The sequence below is a fragment of the Colletes latitarsis genome, chromosome 9 (genome assembly GCF_051014445.1).
Source record: "Colletes latitarsis isolate SP2378_abdomen chromosome 9, iyColLati1, whole genome shotgun sequence".
NCBI classification, from domain to species: domain Eukaryota; kingdom Metazoa; phylum Arthropoda; class Insecta; order Hymenoptera; family Colletidae; genus Colletes; species Colletes latitarsis.
The window spans coordinates 30,958,477-30,985,564 of record NC_135142.1 but is presented as its reverse complement, the minus strand read 5'-3'; the positions used below and the strand labels follow the sequence as shown (position 1 = coordinate 30,985,564).

At 48.4% G+C, this 27,088-nt stretch overlaps 1 protein-coding gene across 2 annotated transcripts in view; it reads left to right on the top strand.

Moving 5' to 3' along the window:
- The window catches only part of LOC143345511 (uncharacterized), a 346,505-nt gene that overhangs the window by 103,484 nt on the left and 215,933 nt on the right, over positions 1 to 27,088 (top strand). For both annotated transcript variants that reach the window (XM_076772707.1, XM_076772709.1), the window contains 2 exons: positions 5,252 to 6,058; positions 7,510 to 8,540. In XM_076772707.1, coding sequence (XP_076628822.1) covers positions 5,252 to 6,058; positions 7,510 to 8,540 — 1,838 coding nt within the window. The remainder of the gene's footprint in view (positions 1 to 5,251; positions 6,059 to 7,509; positions 8,541 to 27,088) is intronic.

Genomic DNA, 27,088 nt, shown 5'->3' with positions numbered 1-27,088 from the left:
ATGCAGGCATGACTTTGGAATTTCTTGAGTTCAAGTCTATGTGGTTAACTTTGAAAGACACCTGACTTGCTGTCAAGTTACTAACACAAAATTTAAAATCTCCCATAATTTTTTGATAAGATTCCTTTTGGTAGATTTCCCCACAACAAAATGGGAGGGTGGAAAAAATTATTTTCGGCTGCGGGGGTCAAATACAATCATTTTTGGTGAATACACATAACCCTGAAATCCACGCAATGGGCCAGAAAAGTACATGGAACGTAAGGTCTATTCGTATATCTCGTCTGTGGTTAAGGTTCTCGTTCGTCCAGTGGTTCCATAATGGTGGACAGTGTACGGATCATCCGCTTAAAATCTGCCAGCGCTGCTCGACTCTTGTTTTTCGTGACCTCTGGGTCTGGCCTCTCTCATTTTCGTAGATGCGATGACGCGGGTGGCTGGTGTCCCGCGATGATTATTCGGAGTGATCGGGGAAGGTTCCCTGTGCGGGACAAACTCGACCGTAAGAGATTGCTCGGTCTTCGCTTCTCCTCGCTCGCTTTTCTAGCTTCGGCCGTTATCCTGGCATTTTCCCTTTGTCTGGTCCTTCGCCCGCTCGCCCCCTTCACCGCCATGTGTCAGTCAGTCAATCAGCGGAATCTAGCGCGGTTCTACGCGCCCTTCAAAAGCCCTCACCGTCCTCGATATTAAAAGACGTCCCTTATCCTGTTCCTCGCCGACTTCTGTTTTCGCGTCCTGGCGGAAGGATTCGCTTTGTCTCTTTCCGGTTGGTCGTCGTCGCTCCTACGCGGAACTTTTTATTCGCGAATCTCGAGCGTGACCTCTCGGCGAACCGATCCGCACGAAAGGCCCGTCGCTCGCGACATTAACGAATTAACATCTCACGTGACACTTTTGTTCCGGCGGAATCGTTGCGACGGAAAGAAGGGTCGATCGCGCTGTAACTGTCGTTGCACGTATTATCGCTGGATGATAAAACGTTCGTGACTCCGGGCAGCTCGTGCGAATCTGACGGTCTATCGGTTAGAAACTGCTCCTTTGTCATAATATAACAGTTTATTCTGAAACAAAGCACGCGACAAAACCGGGCGAAGATTCTCATTCGACCGGCCAACCGACTGTCTCTAATTTGATTGTCGGGACTGGCGGGCGAGATGGCATTGAGACGGGTCAACCCGCTGTGAAAATCGGATATTCCCCGGATGTGCCCCCGGGGAATTGGAAAATCCAGTTATGATTTCGTGCGACTAGAATCGTTGTGTGTTTTTAGCTCGCGGTTAGAGTCGAAACGCTCGTCACTCTTCCGTTAAAACTCGCTCGGTCGGGAAATCGATTAGTGACGCGAACAATAAACGAACATTAAATTAGGTTTTGGAACAATCGCGAGTGTAACGATTTCGTTATGCGGCTACGCTCGATATTGGAGCCGGCGGTTTCCGGAGTTTATCTGTTCGCGGTGGAAACGGGGATTCGTTCTAATTCGAGTCGTTACAGGCCGTTGAACTCTTACTTTATTCCATCTACGAAACTCCATTACGGAAAATCGTGTATCATTTTCGTTTACCAGTGACGAATCGCGACTACCTTACTGGCATATATTTTTCTTCTACGGTCAGTAACGGTTCAAAAGAGTCAAAGTACAATTAAAAAAGCTATTTCGCCAAATCCATTATACGAATAGATAATTTAAACTCCCACAAAATGACAAAGTACTGAGTTTTGACCGGCTCCCTTTGCAATGGTGGAACGTAGCCGACCGATTGCACCTTTCTCGATAATATTTATCGAACTCTGCAAACGGAACGAACTTTGTCCGCCTTTATTTCGTGTTTAGACGCGGAACTTTCCGTGGCGTTTACACGGTGACCGAGGGTTCGGTGGCGAGGCCAGCCTCCTTCCATTTTGGTCCCCGTCTCTCTCTCATCCTTTTGTATTCCTCGATGGACAAGTTCCTGTATCCAGCAACCCCCCGCGGTCGCCCTTCGCGACTGAAAATATTAGCCGCGAGCGCAGTAGCGTTAAAGGGGAACGGCTAAATTAATAATTCGCAAATTGCCAAGAGAAACGCCACTGGAACCCACCCTCTAGCGTTTCTGTTCATTCCGACGCAGGTTCGGTGGCATTCGAGGGCGCAACCAGCCCACTCTGTCGGCCTTAAACCGCTACTTTCAACAACTACTGTCAATTAAATAGCCAATTAGTCTTACGACCTCTCGAAGAAGATTCGTTAGCATTCTTGGCTACGTTGAAGCATCGCTCCATTAGCTGGCTCCGGGACTCTCGTTCTCTTTTCAAGGCCTCCCGACGAGCGTTTCTCGGATACCCAGCGCCGTCGAGAATTAATTATGCTCGCATCGGGTATTATGTCGTGGCTCGATTTCTCCTCTGTCGAGACGAGCTATCTATCCTTCGACTGGCGCGTTGTAATCGATATTGTTCCTTGCGATAAATTCTGACCGCGACGCGCGCACGCACGATCGACGAAAAAATAAACGCGCGGGACCGTACGATTTCGCCGGCCGTCCCTAATAACACTAATCGACAGGTTCGCGAACAAGGCGGTCTTTTTCTCTCGAGACACCCCGTGCGTTGCGTGAAACCGATCGCCGGAGATAATTTCAGCGGTCGTAATTACGGGGCCCCGTTCGCCGACCAGCATCGATTCTCGCAACAGAACTTATTATTGCCAACGCAAACAACGCCATTATCGTCTTTCGGAATGGGATTTTCGAGCAGAAAATTTATTGATATTTACCGTCGGTCCAGCTTCGTCTCGTTTCGCCACCTCACTTGCGATATACTTCATATTTTCTCAAACTTAAGGGAGTTTGCGTCTCAAATTCCGCCACAATTTCACCGCCAGTTTTTCCTTGGCTCGGACGACAGACTACGGATCCAAGAGAGCCGTTGGTCCGTCAAAGACGAAATACCGCGATAACAATAGGCGAGCCTCGTCCGCACGAAAAGGAGATTACGTCGTTCCGCTAGGACTCGGAGGAACCATTAATTTCGAAGGACACTGCGGCGCACGGTCATAAATAATACCGGGCTGGTACACGTAATCCGCCGTTGTAGGAATATATTTCGGCTGTCCTATATACTTGGAAAACGAGTAAAAAGTTGGCGAGTCGATACCAATATCCGTCTCCATCGGATGGCGCGCGGAATGCCATTCGCCGGACTATTATTCTCTCGGCGTGTGCTTCGGGAAACACGCGGTAGGCTTGTTTTATTCCCCGTCCGTGGCGTGCGCGCGAACCCAGTCGATCGAGCACGTGTACACGGGAAATTGAAGGATGAAGATAAATGAGGATCCTGACGCGCGGGACTATCAATATCGCCGCGTATCGCGTACCCCGGGACGCTGTAGCCACCTGAAGCGCATCGAATCCCGTCAAATGATCGACCGCGTCGTTCTCATTTACGAGGCAGTTCCGTGTCCACGGCGGCGAGTTTTCACCTCGTAAGTTTCGGCCAACGGCCACCGATGTGGAGCACTGATTAATACGACGCTCCGAGGAGCCGTATTTCGTGACCAAAATTAAAAACGAACCATTCTTTATTCAACGAGTCCATTCCCCATTGTACGCGCTCGAAAATTTAACGTTGATCTATAAAATTACACTCGTCAAATTCGCGCAACCTCAGGAGCTTTCGTATTTGGTGGAATTTTAAAAACAAATATTGCCAAAAGGCCCCGAAGAATTAGGTCGGTCCGTGTAAAGGTAATTGATACAAAGTCGCGAGGTCCCCACGCGGGCCCGAGAACCTTTCTCTTTAATTATATTTAATAGTGGCGGGCGCGTTTCGACGGGAAAAATCGAGGATCGGCCGAGCACGGGCCCCGGTGTATACGCGTGACGAAAAAGAATCGTTGCTCGATCTTTTCGCGATAAGTGCGGCGGCCCAATTTTCGACCGTCGACTTTTTCTCGCCGGTCCGGGCCGCACGATAATTTCGGTAGACGCGTAGTTAGGGAATAAGAACGGGGGAATAGTGGGTTAAGGATACAGGCTCGTTCTTAACAAGGTCTACGGTAACAAGAGGGTCCCGCGACCCTTTCTTTGTCGGTGCAAGGGGTGGAGGTAGGCCGGCGATTCCGAGACCTCGGGCGCCTTTTCAACATGTTAATTGTATATTTGAGGTGTGGCGATAAACAAGGCAGCGTCGGTAGCTCTCGTTGCCGTGGAGTCTTCATTACAGCTGGTAATATATAACCGCGGCGCCCCGAGGGGGCACTCTCACGATGCTCCAGAAGAAGTTATGAACTCCTGTATACCCGGTGACTCGATGATACCAGGAGCGCTCTCCAACTCCGGCAGCTGGATCAGCAGAATGTCGTTTCGGGTCAAAAGGCTGGTCGGCGGAGAGATCGCGGGAATAATCGACCATCGACCGTTTTTCCTTCGGTGTTCTCCGTGCTCTCGTTAGATCCGCACTCGAAACTTTTAATATATACGATATTAAGGGCGTATCGGAATTATTCGACGGGGCGCGGCTGGTTCTTGTACGCAATCTCGGTAGAAGCGGATTTTTTTCCCCGTGCTCGGTGAGCCAGCCGTCTAATCGCGGTCATGGATCTCTCGGCGTTGGTCGTGCCTCGCGGCGTGTTCCGGATAAGGGCTCGAACCGGAGAAAAAGAAGAGGAGCACACGCGTGATCTCGGGTGCATCGTGAAAGCAGCTCGTGACGCGTACACGTACACGGTCGGGATCGATTGGCCTTCGGGGCCGGCGAACGAGGTGCGAACCGGTTCCTCGAGTCGATTTTCGTCGTGGAATTCGGCGGCGAACGGAGAGCCCGAGCCCCGACCGTCCCGCGAACCTACCCTCCGTGCACGCAAGAAGCGGCGTTCCTTTCCGCTTTTCTCGCGGCAGCTTTATCCGCGAAACAGAGGCAGACGGGAGACCAGTCCAAGCGACGCCCCCTCGGTGTCAGATTTTATTTATCGCGCCGCGGCTTTTTGTTTCACGGTAAATACCCCTGGCATTTAAGAGTAAGACGTTCCCCGATTTATGGTCTCCGGGCTGCCTCGAGTCCCTCTTCTTGCTTCGTTCCAGGCGAAGAGCGCCCTTGACTGGCCCACTCCTCGCCCTCCTCGATCTTTCTCCACCGTCTCGAGACCGCCGTCCGACTTGTCTTTCGCTGACTGTTGGCGTTTTCGTTTAAAACGTTCCGGTCGAATGCTTCCCGGCGATCGATCGACGTTAAACAACAGAAAAGAAAAAAATCCCCGCTCCCACTGTTGCAGATCAACATGGAGGCGGTCACGTCGCAGGACTACGACTCGTCGATACTCAGCAGGAACTTCAATCAGGTGGGCTTCAATACGTACAATTACACGCAGTTCGAGGAGAAGTACAAGCCGCGACAGGCGTTCAAGTACGGCGACGAGTACCAGGAGTACGGTCGCGGATCGACCAGGCTGGGACCGAACGAGAGGTTCGCGAGATTATCGGCGAGACATCAGGACGGCGTCGGTAAGCCCGATCAGAGGTACGCTAGGAGTCACTCGCAGCCGGAGAGACAGCACCATTTGTCTCACGAGACGCGCTCCAAGTCGCAGGACTCCCGCGAATTAACGTTCTATCAGATCGATCCGCCCGTCAAGGCGGAGAACGTTCAGCACGTTCACGCCAAGTCGCACCGTTCGACCGCGGATAAGGGTCAGGGCAAAAAGGAGCTGACCTTTTACGAGATCGACGGCCCGGAGAAGAAGAACGAGAAGTTCGAGAGCTGCAAGGACAGAGGCGAGAAACGGGACAAGTGTCACGCGGGACAAGAGAAATCGACACCGGGCGGCAAGCACGGCAAGCAGAGCCATCAGGAGCAGAAGACGCCCGCTCCGCCCAACTATCAGCTGAACAGATCGCAGTCGGACCTCACCGAGTGTCAGCTGCCCAACTATTACAGGCACCAAAACAACCCTTACATCGATCCACCCAAGTACAGGCAGTTCGACAGGCCGCCCAAGTATCAGGAGACCCCGCCGAAGTCGGAGCCTCCACCCAAATACTCCGAAGTGGCCAGGCGACAGGACGATTGCAAACGCGTTCAGGTGAGCGACACGCCTCGACGACCCTAGATCAACCCCTTCGATGCTCGAATTGCCCGAATATACCTCCGATTACATCCACCGTCGAGTCACGCGTCGACCGTGTTTTGTCATTAGTTCTGATTATTCGTTAAACCGTGCACGCGAAGCCTAATGACCGAATGCACTTTCCTCGATTACATAGCCGTTTGAAAAACCCAACTTCCTAGTTACCTCGACGCTGCGTCGACGTTCCTTTGACGGTATTGATTTTTAACCCGTTTCATTATAACTGATTTAATTTTGCTCGATTAAACGTTGCAAGAATATTTTAGCTGTAAATCAAATTCGATCTTGAGACATTAATTGTCTTAGCTTTCTGGGTGATCCATTTGCCATGAATGAGGGATTAGGGATTCCTGCTAGAGCTCGGTACATACGTGTACGGTGCACTATAGTCAGAGGATCTCTGACCTATAACTACTTAGTACGTCGATAAGCAATTAGCACAGATACAGAGTGAATTAGCTAAACTAATTCGGTCCAATAATTGAGTGAAATTGATTATATTTCTCAAAGACTGCTATGGCGGTGTCTAAAGTTACTCGCTCTACTTCTACTACTAGTGAAACGATTTCTCGCAGATTAAATAGTAACCTGGCTTACAAAGTCTTGTAATATCTCCCTTTCAGGGACAATTTTGATTTTAGAAAGGGAAAATAGTAACACGGAGCGGGATCAGCGCGATACGAAGGGTGGGCAATCGCGGAGATGCGTTTTCGGGTCAGGAATTCTCTGCACAGGGCCCGCTTTGTGAGCCAGTGCATTATCGTATTGCAAGAGCCAGTCCCGGTCTTATGGGTATAATCCGTTTCCATGAATGTTCCAAAACATTTAAATAATAATCGCCAGCTACTCACCGTCTGGCACAATCTTACCATGGATCCCTACTAGCATAAAAATTTCTTCTCGACTTCTGGAAAAATAGCGTACTTCTCAAATATCGGAATTTCTTTCATCGTAAAATATCATGGTATCCTCGATAAATTGTTATTTATTTTACATTAGTAGAAAATTTACTTTCGCTTGACTATTGAACTAAAACAATTGATTCTCAATCTGAAATTTTAATGGAAATAGGAACATTAAATTTTAATTTCATAAAGAATCGCACAGTTTTGGTCCGACAGCGACCGCGTTAAAACAGACAAAAGTTTCCAAGTTCCGAGAGTGAACTACCCTCTTGGAGCATCCCTTACTCGCGACCAATAAATTCCTGCCCATCCTCGACGCCGAATCCTTCCGTTTCTCCGAGTGGCTGATCGAGGCGGGCTCGAAGGGCGCTGACTCCTGTCCGAGATGCTCGCCTGGCAGCCTGTTCCTGGTCGTTTCCGGTTCCGTTTTCGCCGCGCTCGATCGCGGAGTGCGCGAATCACGACGATTAGCGGTCACGCGTAACGTTATCAATTCGACAGGAGGAGAGGGGCAAACGACAAGGAGCCGTAGGAGGAGGGAGCATCGGGATCGGCAGCAGCAGCAGCAGCGGCGGTGGCGGCGGCGTTGGTAGCAGCGGTGGTGGTAACTTCAGCAGGGGGACCGCCGGCACTCATGGCGCCGAGACGCCCTCTAATCTGGCCAGTATCACGCCAACCGCGCGAGAAGCAGCACGTGGTCCTTCGTCGCGTACGCGTATCCCGTACAAGTCGTGCGACACGCGCTGCCCGAACATAAACAACAACAACGTCGTCAAGGAGGACCAGTACCAGGAGATATACGATGAACCAGAAGTGATTACCAGGTGCCACGCGGACGTTCCCAAGTCCCATCATCACTCGGGTCGGTCGTCGTTCGTCGGTGGTAGCGGTGCAATTTCCGGTAATGTCTGCCACGGTGGTTCCGGCGTGTCGTGCGAGGCCGCGACGTGCGACAAGTACAAGGACGCCGTGGACTGTTTGCTGAAAGCCAGCGAGGCGGTCCAAGGTCGTTTGTGCGAGAGATCGATGCTGAAGATCGAGAAACCGACCACCAAGGCGATCGTTCACAGTGTCGAGACACCGGTGAAGTGCGGGGATAGAATGAAATCGGGCCAGCACGAGCCAACGGTCAAGTCGAAGGGACACGATGTCGGTCACGGGTTCAAGGTCGAGAGCATCAAGTACTACGGCGAACTAAAGGGTTACGACTACAAATCGTACGGTACCATCGACAAGCCGGCGGCCACTGCTCACGAGAAGTCGCATCTGCACGGACCGGAGAAGAACGGTCACGAGAAGTGTCATTCGAAGACGTCCTCTTCGTCCGCGATGCAGAGCTACGGTCTGGCCAAGGTCGCTGGTGAACGCCCGCCCGAGAAGAGCCCGTACGCCGATCACTATTATCACCGATCGTCGCACTCGAAGCCGCAAACCGCGTATCAAGTGTACCAAGAGACCAAGTACTCGTACAACGTGAGCGGGGTGCCCGGGACGCCGGCGCAGGCCAGCGCAGCCGCAGCTTTCTTCGCAAGGTCAGTTGCTCGATCCACTATACTACTCGCGATCACGCGCGTCCACCTGTTTCCGCCTAGATTTACGACATCGCCGTTCGCCTTTCGTTCTTTCGCCAGTCATTGTTCCTTCTGGCCATCTGTAATTGTCCGCCTCGTGGCTACCGTTTGTTTACGTGACGCGTCCCTTAACTGGGCGTCGACTCGTCCGCCTGGAAAGACTCTATCGTTGTCCGCGGACAGAATCTATCGTCCCGGCGATGGACATTCGCGTGTACGATCCGCGTACGATAACTTCCGCGGTAAACGCGCGCGACAACCCGTGTCCTTCCGTCGTCCTCGAGACCGTACGTTTCAGTATTGCTAAAGGCTAGAATTTTTAGTCTGTTTCACCCACTCTGAAATGTTTTAGATTTTCAGAAGCTCCTTCTGTATATTAAATCCTCGGGTGAATCTTGCGGTGTTACGTAGAGTGTATAACAAGATGTCGTTTTCTAGAAGAATGGCGTCAAAGTTACGGCACACGGTGATAAACCGTGTAGAAAGTTCGGTTGAGAGTTTTATAACTTTCTCAATTTTATCACAATCTTTTCTGCGTAATACTTCCGAGACTTCAATCTTGGAGAAAATGCAAAAAGAAGATTCGAAATTAGCAAACTCTACCTTCTTACCCTCGAGCATGGTGGCGACTCTGTACAGAAATATGGTAGCTCGAATTAATATCTCAAGTTCCATTTGTATCATTATGTCTGATCGTCTTTCACGGTTGGTTTCAGACTTTTTACTCAAAGTTCTTCCGTTGACTCGCGCCATTTATCATGTAACGGATCAAAAACGTTGAATTTACTTTCGTCCGCAAATATTGCATCGTTCCACCGCGTTTGTTCTTCGGAAGCAAAGTGCACGGCAAACATTAATCTTTTCTTTCAATTTACTTCATTTGCGTGTAGCTTTTTACGAGCCGGTGTACGAACCGACTCGACGAACAATGACCGGATATAAAATTTTTGTAGCTTCCGGGAACGATATTCTGTAGCCAATTTTACAGTACTTAATCTAATGAGATTCTTCATCCGTTACGTCTTTTCGTACGCATTATACGAAATACGGCAATTTTATGTTTGTACACTCCAGAGACTCGTTAAGAAGATTTAATTAAGCTGCAACGTACAGAGTACAAATGTACAATTCATTTCTAAGGGTTGTGCACATACAGCTTCAGTTTAATCCAACAGAGACTTGAAGGAATAGCACGAAAATATAATTTGATTTCGAAAAAAATATAATTCTATAGAACGAGTGCACGAAACGACTGATAATTCCTTGATATTGAAAAAGCCTTGATCGCGTCGAGGCCTCTTTATCAAATTAGCAGAAAATCAAAATTTTATTATTAGAAATTTCCATAGGCAGAGTTTAGAGACGATGGCCGAGCATATGAGTTCATCGACCGCATCGATGGTTTCCATATATGCGGGCGATCGTCCGCAAAGGGTCGAAGCGTCCAACCGTGCGCTACCCTTTAATTGCAAAGATCGATTTCGGGTCAAATTCACAACGGTGCAGTAGGATTATCGCTCTCTCGGTGCTCGGTGCGGAGAGAAGCATTCTTTCCCGAATAATTAACAACGATTCTCGCGCGTCGCGAGCCCTCTCTGGTCGCGGTGGCCTTTTTTCCCTCCCATTCACGCGTCGCGCGACAATGAAACGCCACGAGGGTGGCTGCGTTCTCGTACGCGATCGCGGATTCACGGGGATGAATTTGAAAGGCGATTGCCAGGGGAGGAGTGTAGCGCGTTCTTTAAGACGTCTGGAGCTTTGATCTCCGGCACGCGTTTTCGACAGGCGGCCGCGGAATGAAAAGCGGCGCTCGCGTGAGAGCGTTCGTTCGGTCGAGCATAAATCGCGTGCGGTTTGCGCGGCGGGATAAAGCTTCTCCCGGTGTATCCCCGCGTGCTCCCTTTAACCTAACCACGACCCACCCGGTCGTTTAATAAACCTTAGTCACGGCTGGTGGATGTTGCGAGGCGGTGTTCTCGACGACGCTCGACGCTCGACGCCGCGAGTAATTACGAGGACCGCGTTCGATAACGATTTATCGCGAAATCGATCCTTCCCCGATCCTCTCCATTAACTGCGAGAGAACAACTTGGACGACGATCTTTTTATTCCTCGAAAGAAACTACCCTGGCGGAATGCTCGCGGCGTGTCGCGCGATAATGAAAGGTATAATCGCGAATCGAGCGGTAAAAGTCTGTCGGTATGCGTCCTCGGGACGATGCGTGGCGGCTAGCGATGGAAGCAACCGAGCAGGCGCGACTTCTGATCGGATTAGATTGTTTTAAAGTACAGGGGATCGGTGAAAACGACGATGCGTCCTTAATAACATCGATGGAGCCGCAGGCTACCCTTTGGCTGATCAAAAATCGGTTCACTCTTCAACGACAGAAAATTCTTGGGCTAGTTATTGTTCGATTTTTGATCCAGGGTATCCTCGTTCCTATCGGAGACCACATGATCGCGTTGGATTCCCAGGAATGCCCGAAATTCCCGATAATGTTCTGGATTCCCGCGAATATTCGAGATTCCCGAATATGCTCAGGATTCCCGGAAAAAATATAATTTATAAAATTATCGAACATGGAGAATGGGGCGAAAATAGTGCACGAAATCTGTGAAATCGATGGAATAGAAGAACCTACCCTAGGGGTAGATTCAGTCTGCCCTGGTCCAGATCTCATCCCTAGAGTTGTGAAAATAATATAATAGAATACTCTAAGGTGGTTTATAATTAAAAAAAGATGAGACGGTCTTTCCGAGTCTAATAATTACAGGTTCTAGCGTTGTTACACGGAACTATAATCAGTAGCAGACCCTTTTCGGGGTTCAAAACCAGTTTAATAGAACCAGAATACTTGGCAAGCACAACAAATGGAACATTCTTTTCTATAATTAGCATCTAAATCGGCCAAGTTGCAGAGAGTCAATGCCTGTAGACCCGTTTAGGGGTTCGAAACCAGTTTGATAGACTGTTGGAGAATAATTTGCTAAGACTATTAGAGAACTTTGGATATTGAAATCGACTCTGACTCGCGAGTTCTCGTGTTTGATTCCGTCTCTAGCGACAACGATAAATACTGTCGTGACATCGCTGGAACGGTCTTTAAAAAGCCGAATAAGTAACGTATCGTTAATGGATGGTGCCGTACAGTGGTCCTCGACCGATCGTGCCCCGAGTGTGAATGATTTCAATGGACTCCTGTTGTCGGAGAGTGGCGCCTCGTTTCGTTTCCCGCGACGTTCGTTCGGGATTCTTTGGAATTGGCGTTCACCGTCTCGTAGAAGAAGTGGTCGTGCGACGAGAATTGAAATTAATCGCGCCTCGGCGAGCCTCTGCGACGTACCTTGTTCTCCTTTGTGAAACTACTGGTTTCACGCCTGGCCAACAAGTATATTCCAGCTGCGTTCGCGAGAGTGCCGCAGGTGGAAACAATCGACGCCGGAATACCTTCACGAATTTGTTTCTCGACATAATTAAAACTCATCCCCCTTCGAAAAAGATTCTGCATTTTTCTCCGGCCACGATCGTCCATCGACCAAAGTTGCAAAGATAATTAAAAAATAAAGCAAACCAGTAGATTAAATTTACTCTAAAGTTTTGACGATTGGATGCGCACTGAGGAACTTTTCATCGATATTTATCAAATTTGGCGCGAAATATTGTCGAGATTCGAAACAGCTTGGAACGGTTATCGTTAAAAATAACCGGCGATAAAGTTTCGGGCAACGTCTGCGATGGAACAATGTGCTAGAGTCGAAGTTACCCGTGGCCTCCGGACACTTAATTTGGGTCTGGACGGTTCGCGATCTGTGCGCTCCCGGAGTCCCGCCAAGTATCGTCTTGTTTTTGCAACGAGATCTCATCCGAAGTTCCCGGAATACGAGTATCGTCCCGTTACTTTCGAACTTCATGAATATTCTCGAAACCTTTCCCGCCCGGTGGCAAATAAATAAAGCGCGAGGCAGGGGAACGAAACTTGCATACACCGCAGCTCAAAACCGGGAAACTGGATTCGTACTCGCCCCTATATAATTTTTAACTCGCTCGATTACAAGGAACTGGAACGTCCGTGGAATAAAAATGATTCGTTATCTTTATACGAGTTTATACGACGCGATTAACATTTACCACTTCGACTCCTTTGAGATCCCAAAATTAAACGAGTTCTTCCTATAAAAATTTAAACGGAGTTTATTCCGCGATTCGGTAATGATTTAGTAACCGGTCGAAGGGGTTGCGCAATTTTACATCGCGCGTGGATCGTTACTCGCGAAATGAAACCGAAGTTCAATTTTAATGCACTCTACCGTGGAATCGGGAACTTTGCTCCTACCGAGCGTCAATTATTCAAGCCTCGTCTCGCGCTCTGAGATCCAGTAACCAAAATATCCAATCTTACTAATGCCCACCGTAATGATACGCAGTCTTCTGACTTCTAAAACATTGACAAAACGTTTCGCTACTGGCCTTTAAAATACTGGCCTTTAAAATGTCTCCAAATGGATGCAGGTACGCAGGAGTTTTGAGCGGCAGTGTAGCTTCGCGTATGACGACGATCTTTTTCGAACTCTTCTTTTATCCTCTCGACTCCGTCCATTTCCCGATGGGTTTGCAAGCCCAGCCCCGGATGAAGTTAGAATTTCCGAAGTTGCGAAACGACGTAGCGTCGCGGTTGTTGCGAGCCGTCGCGACAAATAAAATTGACCCGGGGCGCTCGTCGTTCTCCCGTCGGAGAAAGGAAGTTAGCAGAAATAGAAGGCGAGAGGATATAAGGCGAAGATGGTGGGCCAAGTCCGCCCGTATTGTTAGTCGTCGTGATTTTATTGCCCTTTTATATTGCCTTCGCGCTTCTCCTTCTCCCGACGGTTGCTTCTTCGCGCGCCCCGTTTCGACTCGTTCGTCCTTTATTTCGTCGCGGCGCTCCGTCTCCCGGCCGTGTGCTCCGGTTTGCCGCTCGCAACAGCGATTTTTACGAGGCGATTCGCCGCTTCCCGACTCGCGCTGGAAATTGCAAACATCGACGCGCGTGCACCGCGATCGGCTGTAATCGGCCCTCGAGAAATAATATCCCGCGTAAACCCTCTGCCTCGGAGAGAAATCTCTTCGACGCTCTGCCTCGATTTTCACCCTCCCACGGAGTCGTCGAACGGGGCAAAACACCCAATTACTGTCGAATAAACAATCCGACGATATTTCTAGAAAGCGTAGCTTTTCACTCTTGGAGTCCCAGAGTTCCCCTAAGTACGTATCGATCAATTATCCGAAGAACTTGGAGGAACCATAAGCAAAGGCTTCGAAGTTTTCGCTAAAATTTCAGCGGGAAGACTCTGAGATCGGTTACAAACGAGGATCCGTACGCTCCTTGTTTCGCCAAGCATTATCATGTTTCTTCGAAAAGAGCTGGAAATTTCGTCTAGGAAGTTCGAACATGATTTTTCTATCGGCTCGATACATCTGAACCTGTCCGTGATACGGTTGTAATTATAGTCCATAACAGACACGGTATAACCGGTTTCGTAGGAAGCGTTCTTAAGAAATCTGTGCTGGACCCTTTCAAGCAGCATTTTGTGCTTGACATAGCGCGGAGACCGAATCGCCAATGCATATTCAATACGAGGAAAAATCAGAAAAGAATGTAACGCTTTAAGCGTGGAGAGGCTATTAAGTTCTGTCATTCAGCCTTTCAGGAAACAGAGCTTCGTAGAGACGTGGTCTGTAAAACTTCCGGTTGAATCTATGAATATTCCAATTGCTTTTCAATGGTCGGTTGAATACTATGGGCGTACGTCTAATCTTATCGAGCTTGCGTCAGTATTTTAAAAAGTAAATAGAATTTCACGCTACCGTTAAATACTTTCACGTAATTGGGGACCCTGAGGACTACGTCTTGGATGATAATAAACGATGATGCACCGTGTCGAAAGTTAGTAAAGCGTATCGACTCGGAGACCACCTTGGTCGACTTGGATAATTTAGATCGGTAGAGTGATTTTCAGCACGTTAGGGAAATCTGTGCCATCGGGATGGCTCCCTCCGTGGGAGCCATCGAGTTCCTCGGACATTGAAATGCAACGTTTGCCCACGGTTACCCGGAGTCTAACTATGCTGTATCCGACGAGCGTGTAAGCCGGCAGGTATTCGTGACTGGTCGACGGGACGAGACGTTGAAAGGGAATCGGGGAAAAGGAAGGAAACATCCGGGGCTCCTCTCCGCTTGAATGACACGCGTTATATCCCATACATATTTATGGCGGTGACGACTTTGTTTTCATTTCGTGGAATGGAATCGTGGGGGCCAGCACGCGCGAAGATTCTAGCGCCGATAGGAAAGCGGTCCTTAATTGGACAGGTGACATTTCCCCTTCAATTTTATCCCTCGCCTTGGAAAAATCTGAATCGTTTTCAAATTGTGTTAGATTAACCCCTTGTCTTACGAGTCTGACTCGTCACAGTGACTTCTTGATGTCAAGTTTCATGATCAATACACTTTCACGAGGTATTTGTAAATTCTTTTCCGTGGTCATTCCTCGTACGAACAAATTAAAATTTAAATAGTGTACGATTGAAAAATTATTTGAAATGAATCGTACGTCAAGGGTCACTAGTAACATAGTGACAAGGGAGGTATGGGTATCGAATCTTGCGCGATCCGAGAGTTAACGAGGTCCCTAACGACCACTGCGAGAGGTGTCGAAGGATGACCTCGAAGGCTGGGGGCACCGGACCAGGACGGCCGAATATATCCTGTAGGTCACCGTGGGTTTGAACTCTCCGTTCAACAGGTAGCGCTCTCGTAGCCCGGGTTTGCCAGCGACCCGGCCCTCTCCATTATATTCATATCATGTAAATGCGCCCTGCCGCTCCGACTGCCTCCCATTTTCCACCCTTGCGCCAGACACGAAGCTGTGCGGTGCAGACAGAGAAAGAGGCGACGAGAGGGTAACGGAGACGGAGATAAAGAAGCAGGGACGAACGGAACGAGGAGAAAATCAGCCGTCGAGACGAGGGAGGGAGAGTGGAACAGAAGGAAAGGTACATCGAGATGGGAGAAGCCACCTCTACTTTGCATTTATTCTAATGGGATAATACTCGGTGTCTTGGCACCCGGACGTGGCACCTCGTTTAGTATAATAATTCCCGGGGTATACCTCGGGCTCCGCGATACCCTTCGATTATCGTCGTTCGAGGACGATTTATATTTTTCTTTTTTCTCGCGCGCGAGCTAGGCGCCGAGCGTGTCGACGCGTGGGCGACGCGCACGTAGGCCTGTCCGTCTTCTTTTATAACGCCAGCTTCGTGTTAACGCATCGGCTATTAACTTAAGCGACGTCCGTATGTCACTGTAATACCTACACGCCCCGGCGCGGCTATAAAGGATCACCGAAATCACGCTAAAAGGTTCCCAGGAATTAATCTCCTATTTAAACGTGCCTCGCCGCGCGCGGTGTTCACGCTCGAAGATTTAAAGGGAGGTTCCTCCGGATTCCTATGTCCGAGACCGCGGTACGCGTCTCGGTAACGAGACATTTGTCCCCGTTGACACGCTGATAACTTAGCCGTGCCGCGTCCCGGTCAATTTGTTCGAAACTTGTACCGCGTGTGGTTCGTTTTCGGCGGCGGACAGTCCAGTTTCACCTTCGACGCGGCCTCGATTTCACCGCGTTAGAAAAGAAACGGGGTCGAGCACGCAGCGCGTCGATCGACTCTCAGAAGCGATTCGCGATATTGGTATTTATTTATTTATTTGCAAGAAACTCTTCGTTATTATTTCGATGGAGAATCATCCGGAACACCCAAGGTGTTAAGGACCGCTGTCCCGGGGTTAAAGATATCGAGTTAAGCCCAGGCTATAAAGAGATCACACCCCTTAATCGAGGGAATCTTAACGAGTTTCGCGAGCGATTATTAAAAATCGATGGCCACGAAGGCTATGCAGAAGTTTGTAATTATCCCGCCGGATCGTGCACGCACGGTTACTCGAGCCAATTATGTCACACTTCGGTACCGATATTGTTTTTCCATTTGATGCCACCAAAGTCCATCGACGCGGTTTTCCTCCCAGTCTCGATCAGCCTTTTAATTTTTCGTATTGCTCGTTTCTGGCGACGCTCGATCCCGTTCATTATCCTCCCCTTCGCGACGCCAATTAACGAACACCACCGGGTACACCTGTGATTAGCCGGTTACGGAGGCGCGACGCGGATATTGAAATCGCGCCGCGCGAACTTGGCCTAAATTGCCGACGAGACGTTAAGTGGCTCGCGCTCCGTTTATTATTTATGGAATAATAACGGGCATAGTGATTTGCCGTCACTGCGAAAGGCATCAGCTAAACGGATGCCTCCGACCTAGCGGGTGGGGGCATCGAACTCGTTACTGCTCGCGCTTAATCTTCTCTAATACGGCGATCCCCGTGTATCGCGGTATCTCCACGCGTGACGTTTACGAATGCTCGTCTTTCCTTTATTTGGTTAATCGAGACGCGTGGAACAATTTGTGTAATCCCTCGTATTTGCTAGCAAATCCTTCTGACAGGATGTTAGGATCATCCGGTAGGAGCAATCAGCATTCGGATCACGAACCTATAATTTCTGATACATTAGATCACGATAGGTAATGGTTTTTGACGCTAATATCCGGTGCAAAGGATTAATCCTTATATTTATTTTCGATGATCGATGTATCGATATAGTGTCTGAATCGCCATTAAAGGGATGCAATTCCTCCTTAAAGAGGGAACTGCCGAGTTATTAAAATTTCTTGCTGTTTGAAGATAGCAATTTGTCGAAAAGTGCGATAATTTCTCCGCAACATAGTTTCTCCACGAAACGGATCGATCAAAGTTAAAATCGACTATGCGGGTTTTTTGTTGTATGAATCGGGTTGGTGATCGTGGTAACAGCTGCTCATAATGTTAATACACCTTTGGAGAGAGTCGGCGAACGGACAAAGCCAACTTTTTAAAATTTTAATTAGCAGATACGCGTCTCCAAAATGAATTCCGTACCAAAAGCAACGATCGATCCGATGAAATATAGTATTACGAATAATGAAATTTTATATAACGTACAGTGTAACGGAGATGGGCAGATATTATCTGCCAAATTATTGCAAAAGTAAATTGGAACCACCTTTGATCGTATTTAATGAATTTCTGATCAATATTTCGGGTAAAAATTATATGGTTTCGGTATAATGATATCGAACAATATGCTATTTTTCGAGCTCGCGTTGCTATTTAGCGCGCGTTGATAACGCAAGGGGTTACAACAATGGCGAAGATCGACGAAACCTTGCCCCGCAGACGAGAATCGCGATTGAAATGCAATTTAAACGGCTTGCAGCGTCGAAAGACTGGTGCATCCTACGTGAACGAGAGGTCTCGTGCCTGTCGCGATATCGGGAACGCGCAGGAATCATTAGTTATCCAAGTAATATGGTCCAGGGACGATTCGAATCAATTTGGAAGGTTCGTAACCCCTGCTACGTGGGGTTCACGGCTGCTCCATATATCACCGGACAGTGGTCGAACGATGCAGACCAGAGTGCAGTGCAGAAAAAGGACTGAAATCCTCCCCTGACATCGAGATTTCGGTCTCCGCGAGTCCTGCAAAAAACCGCCATCATCGATTACAGATTCTAGCAAAACAGCTTCGAACCACCAATTTTTCAACACTACAAATTGGGGATAATATTTTCTACCTATTAACACTCGATAATATTTAATTTATTTGTCTATAGTTTCCTAGAAAAAATTACGCTAGAATCGCCCCCTCCAGAGACTCCTCTGTTTCCACGAGCCATCGAAGTTTAATACAGTTTTCCGTTTTTAATGTGTCCCGTGGGTTTTCGCTATGGGTTAGTGTTCACGTCGCTTACCTGCACGCGAACGTTTCAAAAGAAACGCGCGTTAACACGAACAGTTTTGATATAACGACGCGGTCGTCTGTGTCCCGGGAAATTTGCATACACGCAAATTGAATGTACACGGATTTCTCATCGGCGCGCGTTGTAATTAACAATTATTTTCGGCCGTTGTCTTCGCTACGTTAATTTAAACCGAAAGCATTTCACGCGATAACGACTTTTCCGTCAGATTTTCGCCACGCGATTATTTTCCCAAAAGAGGAACGATCGAACAATCGACATAAAAATCGACTATTTCTAGGCATCGCCGGGAGGGGGAGGGGCAAAAATATCTCTGGAACTGGTGCTTGGTATCTTTGGAAGATCGAAAATAGCTTGTAAAAGGATTTTGTAGATTTTTCTGGCGATAAATTACGGGGGCTGGCGTGGTACAAGGAAAAATCGCGTCGATAGACGGGTCAGCAAGGATCGAACTAGAATGCCCGGGCTGTTTCAATCGTCCCGCCACGAACCGCCGCGTTATTATACAAATATTTCACGGTTAAGAGGCTAGCGAGCGACCGTACAGGGGAGGCGGACAGAATTTAAACGACAGACGGCCATTTAGTCGCTCGAATCACGTCCGCCAGGAATTTTTCACGGGACTCGGTTCTTGCAATTTTCTCATGGCGACTCTCTTTCTCTTTCTCGATCTCGTCTCGTCCTCTCAGTACGACAAAGATAGTCCAGCCGCCCCGGGCGAGAAGATCGAAAATGAATTTTCCCAGCCGGGACGAAGATGCTGCGAGACCGATATTTAATTAGGTGTATGTTCCCGCCGGGGGAAAAAGAGACAAAGCTCCGGCCTTTGTTTATGAATATACGCTCGACGGAAGGAGCTTTATGAAAATACGGTCGACAATGAAACTAATAACGCGCAACGCAATATGCTTTGTAAAGCACGACGAAACTAACGAGGAACGGGGGTAAGAGTCATGGTACATAAAGTCGTACGTTAAATTTCATACGGATGAAACGCCTGGCGATTCTCGTGTATCGGTCTGCGAAATTGCGCGCGTGTTGCGTCGAGAATTGCACATGTTTTTACGTTAACGATGAAATTAATAACGCCGGAGTCGGTCCTGGTCGTTTTGATAGGAAAATACGCACCCGTTAATGCTCTGGATAACTTGCTTTGTAGGACGCTCGAGCTGGCAATTAATGGATTTTGTAAATGCGCGAAATAAATATCGCGTGGATGGTAAACGGACAATGTATGGGGAGACAGTTAAAAACTCTTCCCAGAATCTTGAAGTATTTCCAAGCTCGACGATATAAAAAATGTAGAAACTGCAGTCGCAGGAATAAACAGACTGCCAATTATTGCAACGTAAAAAAGTTTTTTTCGAAGTCGATGGATAGAATACCGAAACTGGTGGTGGGTTTGTGTACCAGAGTCCCCAACAATGGTCTCCGTTGGTCTCGTTTCCACGGGGAGACGCGTGTATCATGGTCCATTAGTATGGATGCTCAGGTTCGAGGCGTTACTGTTTACGACACCGCTCGCGGAGCATATTTTCGACGAGACCTTTCGTCGTACTGTTTTCTAGATTCAATTATAGATCGTAGGCTACGCCCAGGAAAAAGGTCGGCTTGATAAATCAGCGGGAATATTCGTGCCGCAACAAAGTACCTCGGTTGTTTCACCTTCTCTCGGCGCGGGGGCAAAGTGTCACGATTCCCGGGGCCGGAATTTCCTGGTGCATACTAAAACGAAAGAAAAAAAATGGAGGTATAACCGTTCGATCGAGGATCGTTTCGCGCTCGTTTGTCGTCCGATTGCTTGGATTATCGACTCACGGAAACGCTCCTGCCGTATTTTTCCCGCGGTCCGTCATTCCCCGATTGATACGAGATACGCGTACTTAGGGGGTAAGAATTTTTTTGTCCCCCGTCCGGCGGAACTCGACCGTTCTTGGTCGTTTTTCTTCGTTCGTTACGGTAGCGCGAGATCAGCGCGACGCGCGAACGATAAACCAGCAGGTACGAGGCGGTACGCCGGGAATCGCCACGACAAAATAACAAACAGCTCAATTAGGGGCTTCGTAAAATGCAAATGTATGCGCGTGCCGCCTTCGAACGTGCTAGCCGAGCTTTTCTTGCGCGGATGCGTGTTCCGCGTAGCGATGCGAGCCGCCTGCTGCCTCGAATCCGCTATTAGCGTCGCGATCGGAGACTCTCGACGCCCCGATGCCAACGGAAATTTGGAAATTCGCGACTGAGAAGTCAAAACTTGTCCAACTCTGCCCCCTACAATGAAAACAATTTGTGGACAACCCGGATGGGGGTCTAAGGGTAAATTGTAAAAACGTACCCAGAACGTTAAGCGGGCCCTTATCGAATGAAAGCAATTCTGATCAAAGATCGAGCGCTAATAACGCTCGAAGGATATTAAAATTTCACGGTGATCGGTTCCTTTGAAAATGCACGATGCATCGAATGCCCATCGTTTGTTGGTGAGTTTGCGTTACGCGGCGTAGACGCGAGGCGCGTACACGTAGGTAGAAAAGTCGTTCGCCCGGAACCAAACGGATGTAATAACTTTAATCGTTAATTAACGTCGGCTTTGTGTCGGACACCGAGGAAGGCCCTCCTCGAATATTGCTTTACAGCGCTTTGTTCTTTGGCCGTGGAACTCTTTGCGATTCGAGTGTCGTTTCCTACGTCTCGCGTTGCGGAGGTAATTAATACCCTCGAATTTAATAACACCGAGTCTGCGGGCATCTAGCCGGATGGGGATTTATGTTTTTAATTAGCGCGCGGCTCTGCCCTCTGTCGTTTAATTATGATCACGTAGTCACGAGCTTTGAATTTCCCGCCCCGTACGTTTGAACTCACTCCCGCTATTTGCGCCCGACGAAATCCACTTTTCTTTTTCACCGAGTGTTTCGGAGTTGATTAGGCCCATTGTGATTCAGCCGCGCGTCGTTCGCGTTTATCTTTTGGTAATTGGCCCCTACGGTTCCGCGGATCGATCGCGCTTCGCCTGTCAAGGCGGGATTGTTTATTAATTGTAAATGATTTTCGAGCCATTTACACGCCCGCTAAGCTGTAAATTTTCTCGTTTCACGGTAAAAAGCTTCGCCGTTGCTTCCACTTTGATCTCCGATTTCGTTTCCTCGTTGCGAAACGGACAACGAAACGTTCGCCGGGAGCCGCTTTTCTCGCTTTTTTAATTCACCGTGAATTCAATTTCTGCTTCTTACGGCCCGTAATCCGTTCGTTAGAGTTCTCTCCGGCTCTTCGTTCGGTGCAGCCTCCCGACAGGTCATCGGAAAAATTGATCGCAACAACGGAACTTCCGTAACAACCACCCGGCTCGAGGGTCGTCATTAGAAACGTAATTATTCAGGTAATAGTTGGAATTGAAATTTAAATCGCTAAAACGCGTTTATAACCCCTGATACTTTTCGTGCGTCCAATCTATATTAATTCTTGGGTATTCAATTTTTTATGTATAATTTTCGAAGCACGTGAAACTTGCAAGAGACGTTTTCGACGATAGAAACTGGGAATCGATTTTTTAACATTCCTAATGGGAATCCACCCTTAAACCCGAACGCGAAGGAAAAGCCCGTAAGTAGGATTTGTCAATCGTCTCGACGCATAGAAGGACCGATCTCATAGAATTCGTGCACCGTAACTTTTTACGCAACTCGATAGTCGATTCATCATCCTAACCACTCGATCAACGCTCCCCGGGCATTGCCCTTACGAAAAAGTCAGCCGAGGAGACGGGAACGAAGTCTGTCGGTCAGGTCTGCCAAGGTTTTTAAACAAAGAACCGTGTCTCGAGGGTCTCCATCTGCATCATAATAACGTTTGTCTTTATTAAATACCAATAGTTTTGCACCCTTCGGTTTATTGAGTCGCTCTTCCTCTCGATTCAATTTCCAATGCGACGCCAGCTTTGAATTTTGCAAACTGACGTTAAGATACAGGATTTAGACTTATAGATTTGAGAGAAAATGCGAATGTCGCAACATCTAAACCTAATCTTCTCTTTGGAGGGCTCAATAATTTCTTTAGTATCTTCTATGGCACGAACATTAATATCGAAAGAGCAATAATTCGACGCTCAATGGGTAAAACCAGCTCGTTAATTCGAGGAAAGGGACAAGTAGTACGACTTAGGCTATTTGCCAGTTGGCAGATTCGCCATGACTCTGCGTTACGCTCCTTCGGGGTGAAAGGATATGCTCGAAGGAATATCTTGGCATTTAATATTTAAAATAAAAAGATAGGATCGCGGGGATCGTAATTATGGCTGGTCGAGTCGCGTGGGTTGTCCAATTTTTACACTTTCGCGCAGCGGGGAAACGATGTTTCACGTCCGCTCGCTGAAAAATTCGAAAACAGTCGCCAGGAAGTAATCCCCGGCGTCGAATCCATAATATTTCACGTCCAATCTCGTTAATGCTCCGTAAGGAAGCGACGGAGGGGGTGGGTGTTTCTTTTTTCCGGGCGTTTGTCCGTCAATCTTCGTCGCGAGCGCGGCATTAGTATGCTGGTCAGGTAGAATCGTTTATGCGAGATCTCCCGGTGTCGCAAGATCGGGAGAAGATAGAGAGAAGCCATTGGCCGATAGCCAGATGTATTAAGATCGTGTTTGGGGACGGATCGGTATCCTGATGGATCGCTTGTCTATTACGTGGTCTAATCCGACTTCTATGAGTACGGTAAACTAGGGTCACTGGGACATAATTTGTCATTCCGGTCTCGCTCGACCCCCTCCGAGATCGAATCGTCGCCTGCACGAAAGTGTTCCCGTTTTCCTGCAGTCGCCAAGAAAACGGTACTCGCCATCTCCTCCATTTCCTTTCGTCAACTCTCCCGAACGAATAAACGAATAATTCGTGGAAATATTAAATAGCTCAGCGAGGCTGTTTTACAACCCAACCTTGACTCGCAAAAATCGCTTCGAGTCATGCATAGAATTTGATTTTATTCTTTTAGCTCTTCCAGGCCGGAACGCCGACTGCACGTATGGCTGGGCCCGGCCAGGTAGCCTCAGGTAAAACGGTTGCAAAAGTTATTGGAATCGATTCCAATAAACTTTACAACTGCCCTTCCGAGCCAGTAGACAAAACCAAACATTTAACGATCCTTATAATTAAAATAATTCTCTTTCGACGTCGGTAACGACCAATTATTTTTACTCCATTTATGCCTTGTAAAAATTCAAACTATACGCTCTTAACGTGCGTATGGATAATTTATGTCAGATACCAGAAGAAAAATTCCCAAGTAGTAGAGAAAGTTGGGTATTTTCCGGAAACGCGACGAAAGGAATCGAATTCTTTTCGTTCGTAACGAGTCCGCGAGGCGTTCGAGCGTCGTTCGACGCGGGTATCGCGCATCATAAAACGATAACGCGGGTGATAAATTTGCGACGAATCTGGTCGGAGGGCGGCAGCGACCGAGGAAGTACCTTTTACGAGGATGCGGCGCGGTGCGTTTGCAAGGAAATTTAGAGGACGCGCGATCGTAACGTTAAGAACTGTACTCGAGCACGGTCCATTAAACACGGAAATATTTCGTGCGTTTCGTTCGTTCGTTTCCGCTCCTCGACCCGCGGCGAGGTACGTATCTCGCGCATCGAGATGTCGACTCTCGATACGACCGGCAATATACGGACAGCTTCGAACGCGGCGTTACCCGCTGAATACGGAATGCGACTTTTGAAACGTGTGTCGACTCCGTGCTCGAATTCGGCCAACGACGAACAGATCTCCGGCTCCATTGTTACCAACCTTAAGGAAGCTTCGAAATTTTTAAAAAATGTTACTAAATAACACTACAATACAAGTGTGCGGAATTCTCGTATGCATCGATAGTAAAATAATGGACTCAGACCTAAACGATCTCCGAAAGAGAGAAAAGTGTTCCCAGATGTCGAGAGGCTCGTAGAAAACAGGCCTGTATCACATCGTTGATATCGACAAAAAATAAATACACTTGTCGCACAAAAATTAGAATTTTACGTTTGCCAACGACGATGAACTTTGCCCAGTGAAACCAGGAGAAGAAGGAACATTTCGCTAAAACGTAGATAGACAGGAAGTTTGAGGATCGTGTTCGTTGGTATTTTCCGAGGTCTGTTTACGAGAGGACATTATCGGCGTGTCGGTGGATGCGGTTCGCTCGCGATGGCAGTCCCGTCGTAGAAAGTCTTTGTGAAATAGTTCCTCGGGGCAACCCTTGGCGCAGTTATAGCTGGATAACGTTTAATAGATGCGCCTCCGTATCGCCAGATAGGCTTTTAAAGCCGGGGAATATGAGCGCGCGATTAGATCGAAGCATGTGGGTTTACGAGGTTCTCGCGGCTAAGAAGATGGCGGAACCTGAGCTCGAGTGATCGACCGTACGGCGTTCGAGACGTTTCTCGACCGCGTTCGTTCATCGTCGACGCGTATAAAGGGAAACGGAGATGATTAACGATCGCCGATGAGGGAAAATACGGAAGGGTCGAACGGAGACCGTGAACTGTCCCGGTCAGGGAGGTCAGATAATTTCCAGGAACAAGTCGGAAGAAGTATTCCTCCGACGCGTCGTGAAATTTACTAGACTGATAACCAGGGGAGCGAGGGTCACGGAGACGTTCGGGGCTCTGGGTAATTAAAAACAACTACTTGCTTGGGACAAAAGAGAAAAGATCTTTACATCGCATGGAAAACCACACACGCTTAAGCAGAAATTAAAAGAAACCATTGCAAGAAGGATCCCAGAGTGAAATACTAATGTAAATATCTGTATAATAATAATTGAAACATACGAGTGCAAAGGGTTAATTCTCCGGAACAATCTCTTCAAACTAATTACCTACTATTAAACTACCTATTAAACGGAGACTGTGCCAGATAAGCCTCGTTGGTCCCCACGTAGGAGATCCTGGGACGCGAATATTATCGCTAAAATTTCTTAATTATCCGTAGGAAATAAATCGAAGGTCCCTGGAAGCACTAACAGATAACCAAGGGGATCGTACGCGACGAATGTTTGTCGAGGTCCAGGCGTTTATGAATTTCGAATATTGGCCACGCTTTCACGGGTCGAAACCGATTAGATTGCGCGAGTTAAATAGCAGCGGGAGACCCCGACACGATAGTCGATTACACTCTTTCGCGGGCTGGCAATTTAAGCGGACGTGTGTCTCGGCGAGATAGCGAGGTAAACGTTTCTCGATCGGAGATCAAGAATCGAGGTATCCTCGTGCACGTATCAGCCCCTCGGGCGCTATTAGAGCCGACGATCCGCCAATTAGAAATCTCACGCGGTACCAGCAGGACGAGGCAGTCGGCGTACGTGCCGTCGCCGTTACCACTATTACCATTGCCATTATGTGCCGCTACTACTATTACTCTCGTCGTTATTTCGATAGTCACGCAAGAGTGCCTCCGCGTCGAGTACCCGCATCCACTTTGCAGAGCTGCACCGACAACGAGAAAACTTGCGTCGCTGACGCCGCGTACGCCGTCCCCACTGTCGTCGTCGAGATCGAAATTGAAACCTCCTCGTTTCGATAAACGCGTTTCCGGCCGGATCGAAGATCTTATCCAAACGAGAGTTTAATCACCGACGGCCAGCAGGTCCTCCGACTGCTTTCGAAAACTGTAAATCACGTTGCTTTGGCCACTCTGACGCACGCATTCCTCGAATGGTTGCTTCGGAGCCACGCACGCTCGAGGAACTCTCGACGAAAACTACGGGGCGCGTCACGCGATTAGGATGGGTGGTAAGTGCTTCCTCGTCGAAGATAATATGTCGAAGGAAATGGAAAAGTTTCCGATAGCCTCGCTCCCCTGCGTTAGTGCAGTTTCACTTTCTTTTCTGGCTGTATATTTAACGAAATTCGACGGTAGGTGTGAAATATTGCTCGAAGTTGCGGTAAAAAATTCGCCACGAGCTTACGGGATAAACTAACGTTTTATGCAGTCGAGTCTCCCGCGTTTATCATAATCAGAGGGGTCGATGCGTTCGCAACTCTGGGGATCTAGAAGATAAATGGTAAAACGTAGAATAGCGAGGAATGGCGGCTAGGAAGATGGAAAAGCAATTATTTCTTTAAGAAGCGCGCCTCCCGCTTTAATCTTTTCGAGTAAAACTTTAAGACGAATAGCCGGGTCGGTGGAAAATCTACGCGAAACGTTCCGGGAGGCAATCCTTCCGCGAAGATCGAAGCCTGATACGCGACACCGGGGGACATTAAACGGCAGAAAAGCTATCGTACGGAGTACAACGCGCCACGATGTCAATGAAGGAGAATAAATAATGCCGGAGGATTCGCGCACATATTCAACGGGGATCGAAGGGCAGGGATAAATCCATTTTCTGCGGCGGTGGAATAAGATATAAGTGTTATGTCAGCTTCCACCCCTCGAGCAGGCTTTCCGACGATTCCGGACGCGCCTTTCGCTTCTTCTTCGAATCGTCCGCCCCCCTGGCGAAATCCTCGAGCCGCTTGTTCGTGATTTCGAGGGTCAGGGGGAGCGCGAAAGGTTAGGAATATTTAAAAACGGCATTCCTCGAGTGGCGCTTCGCCCCTCGTCGAGAATCGACTGTCGGGCACTTTCGATAATACGCCCGACGCGTAATTTGCCAC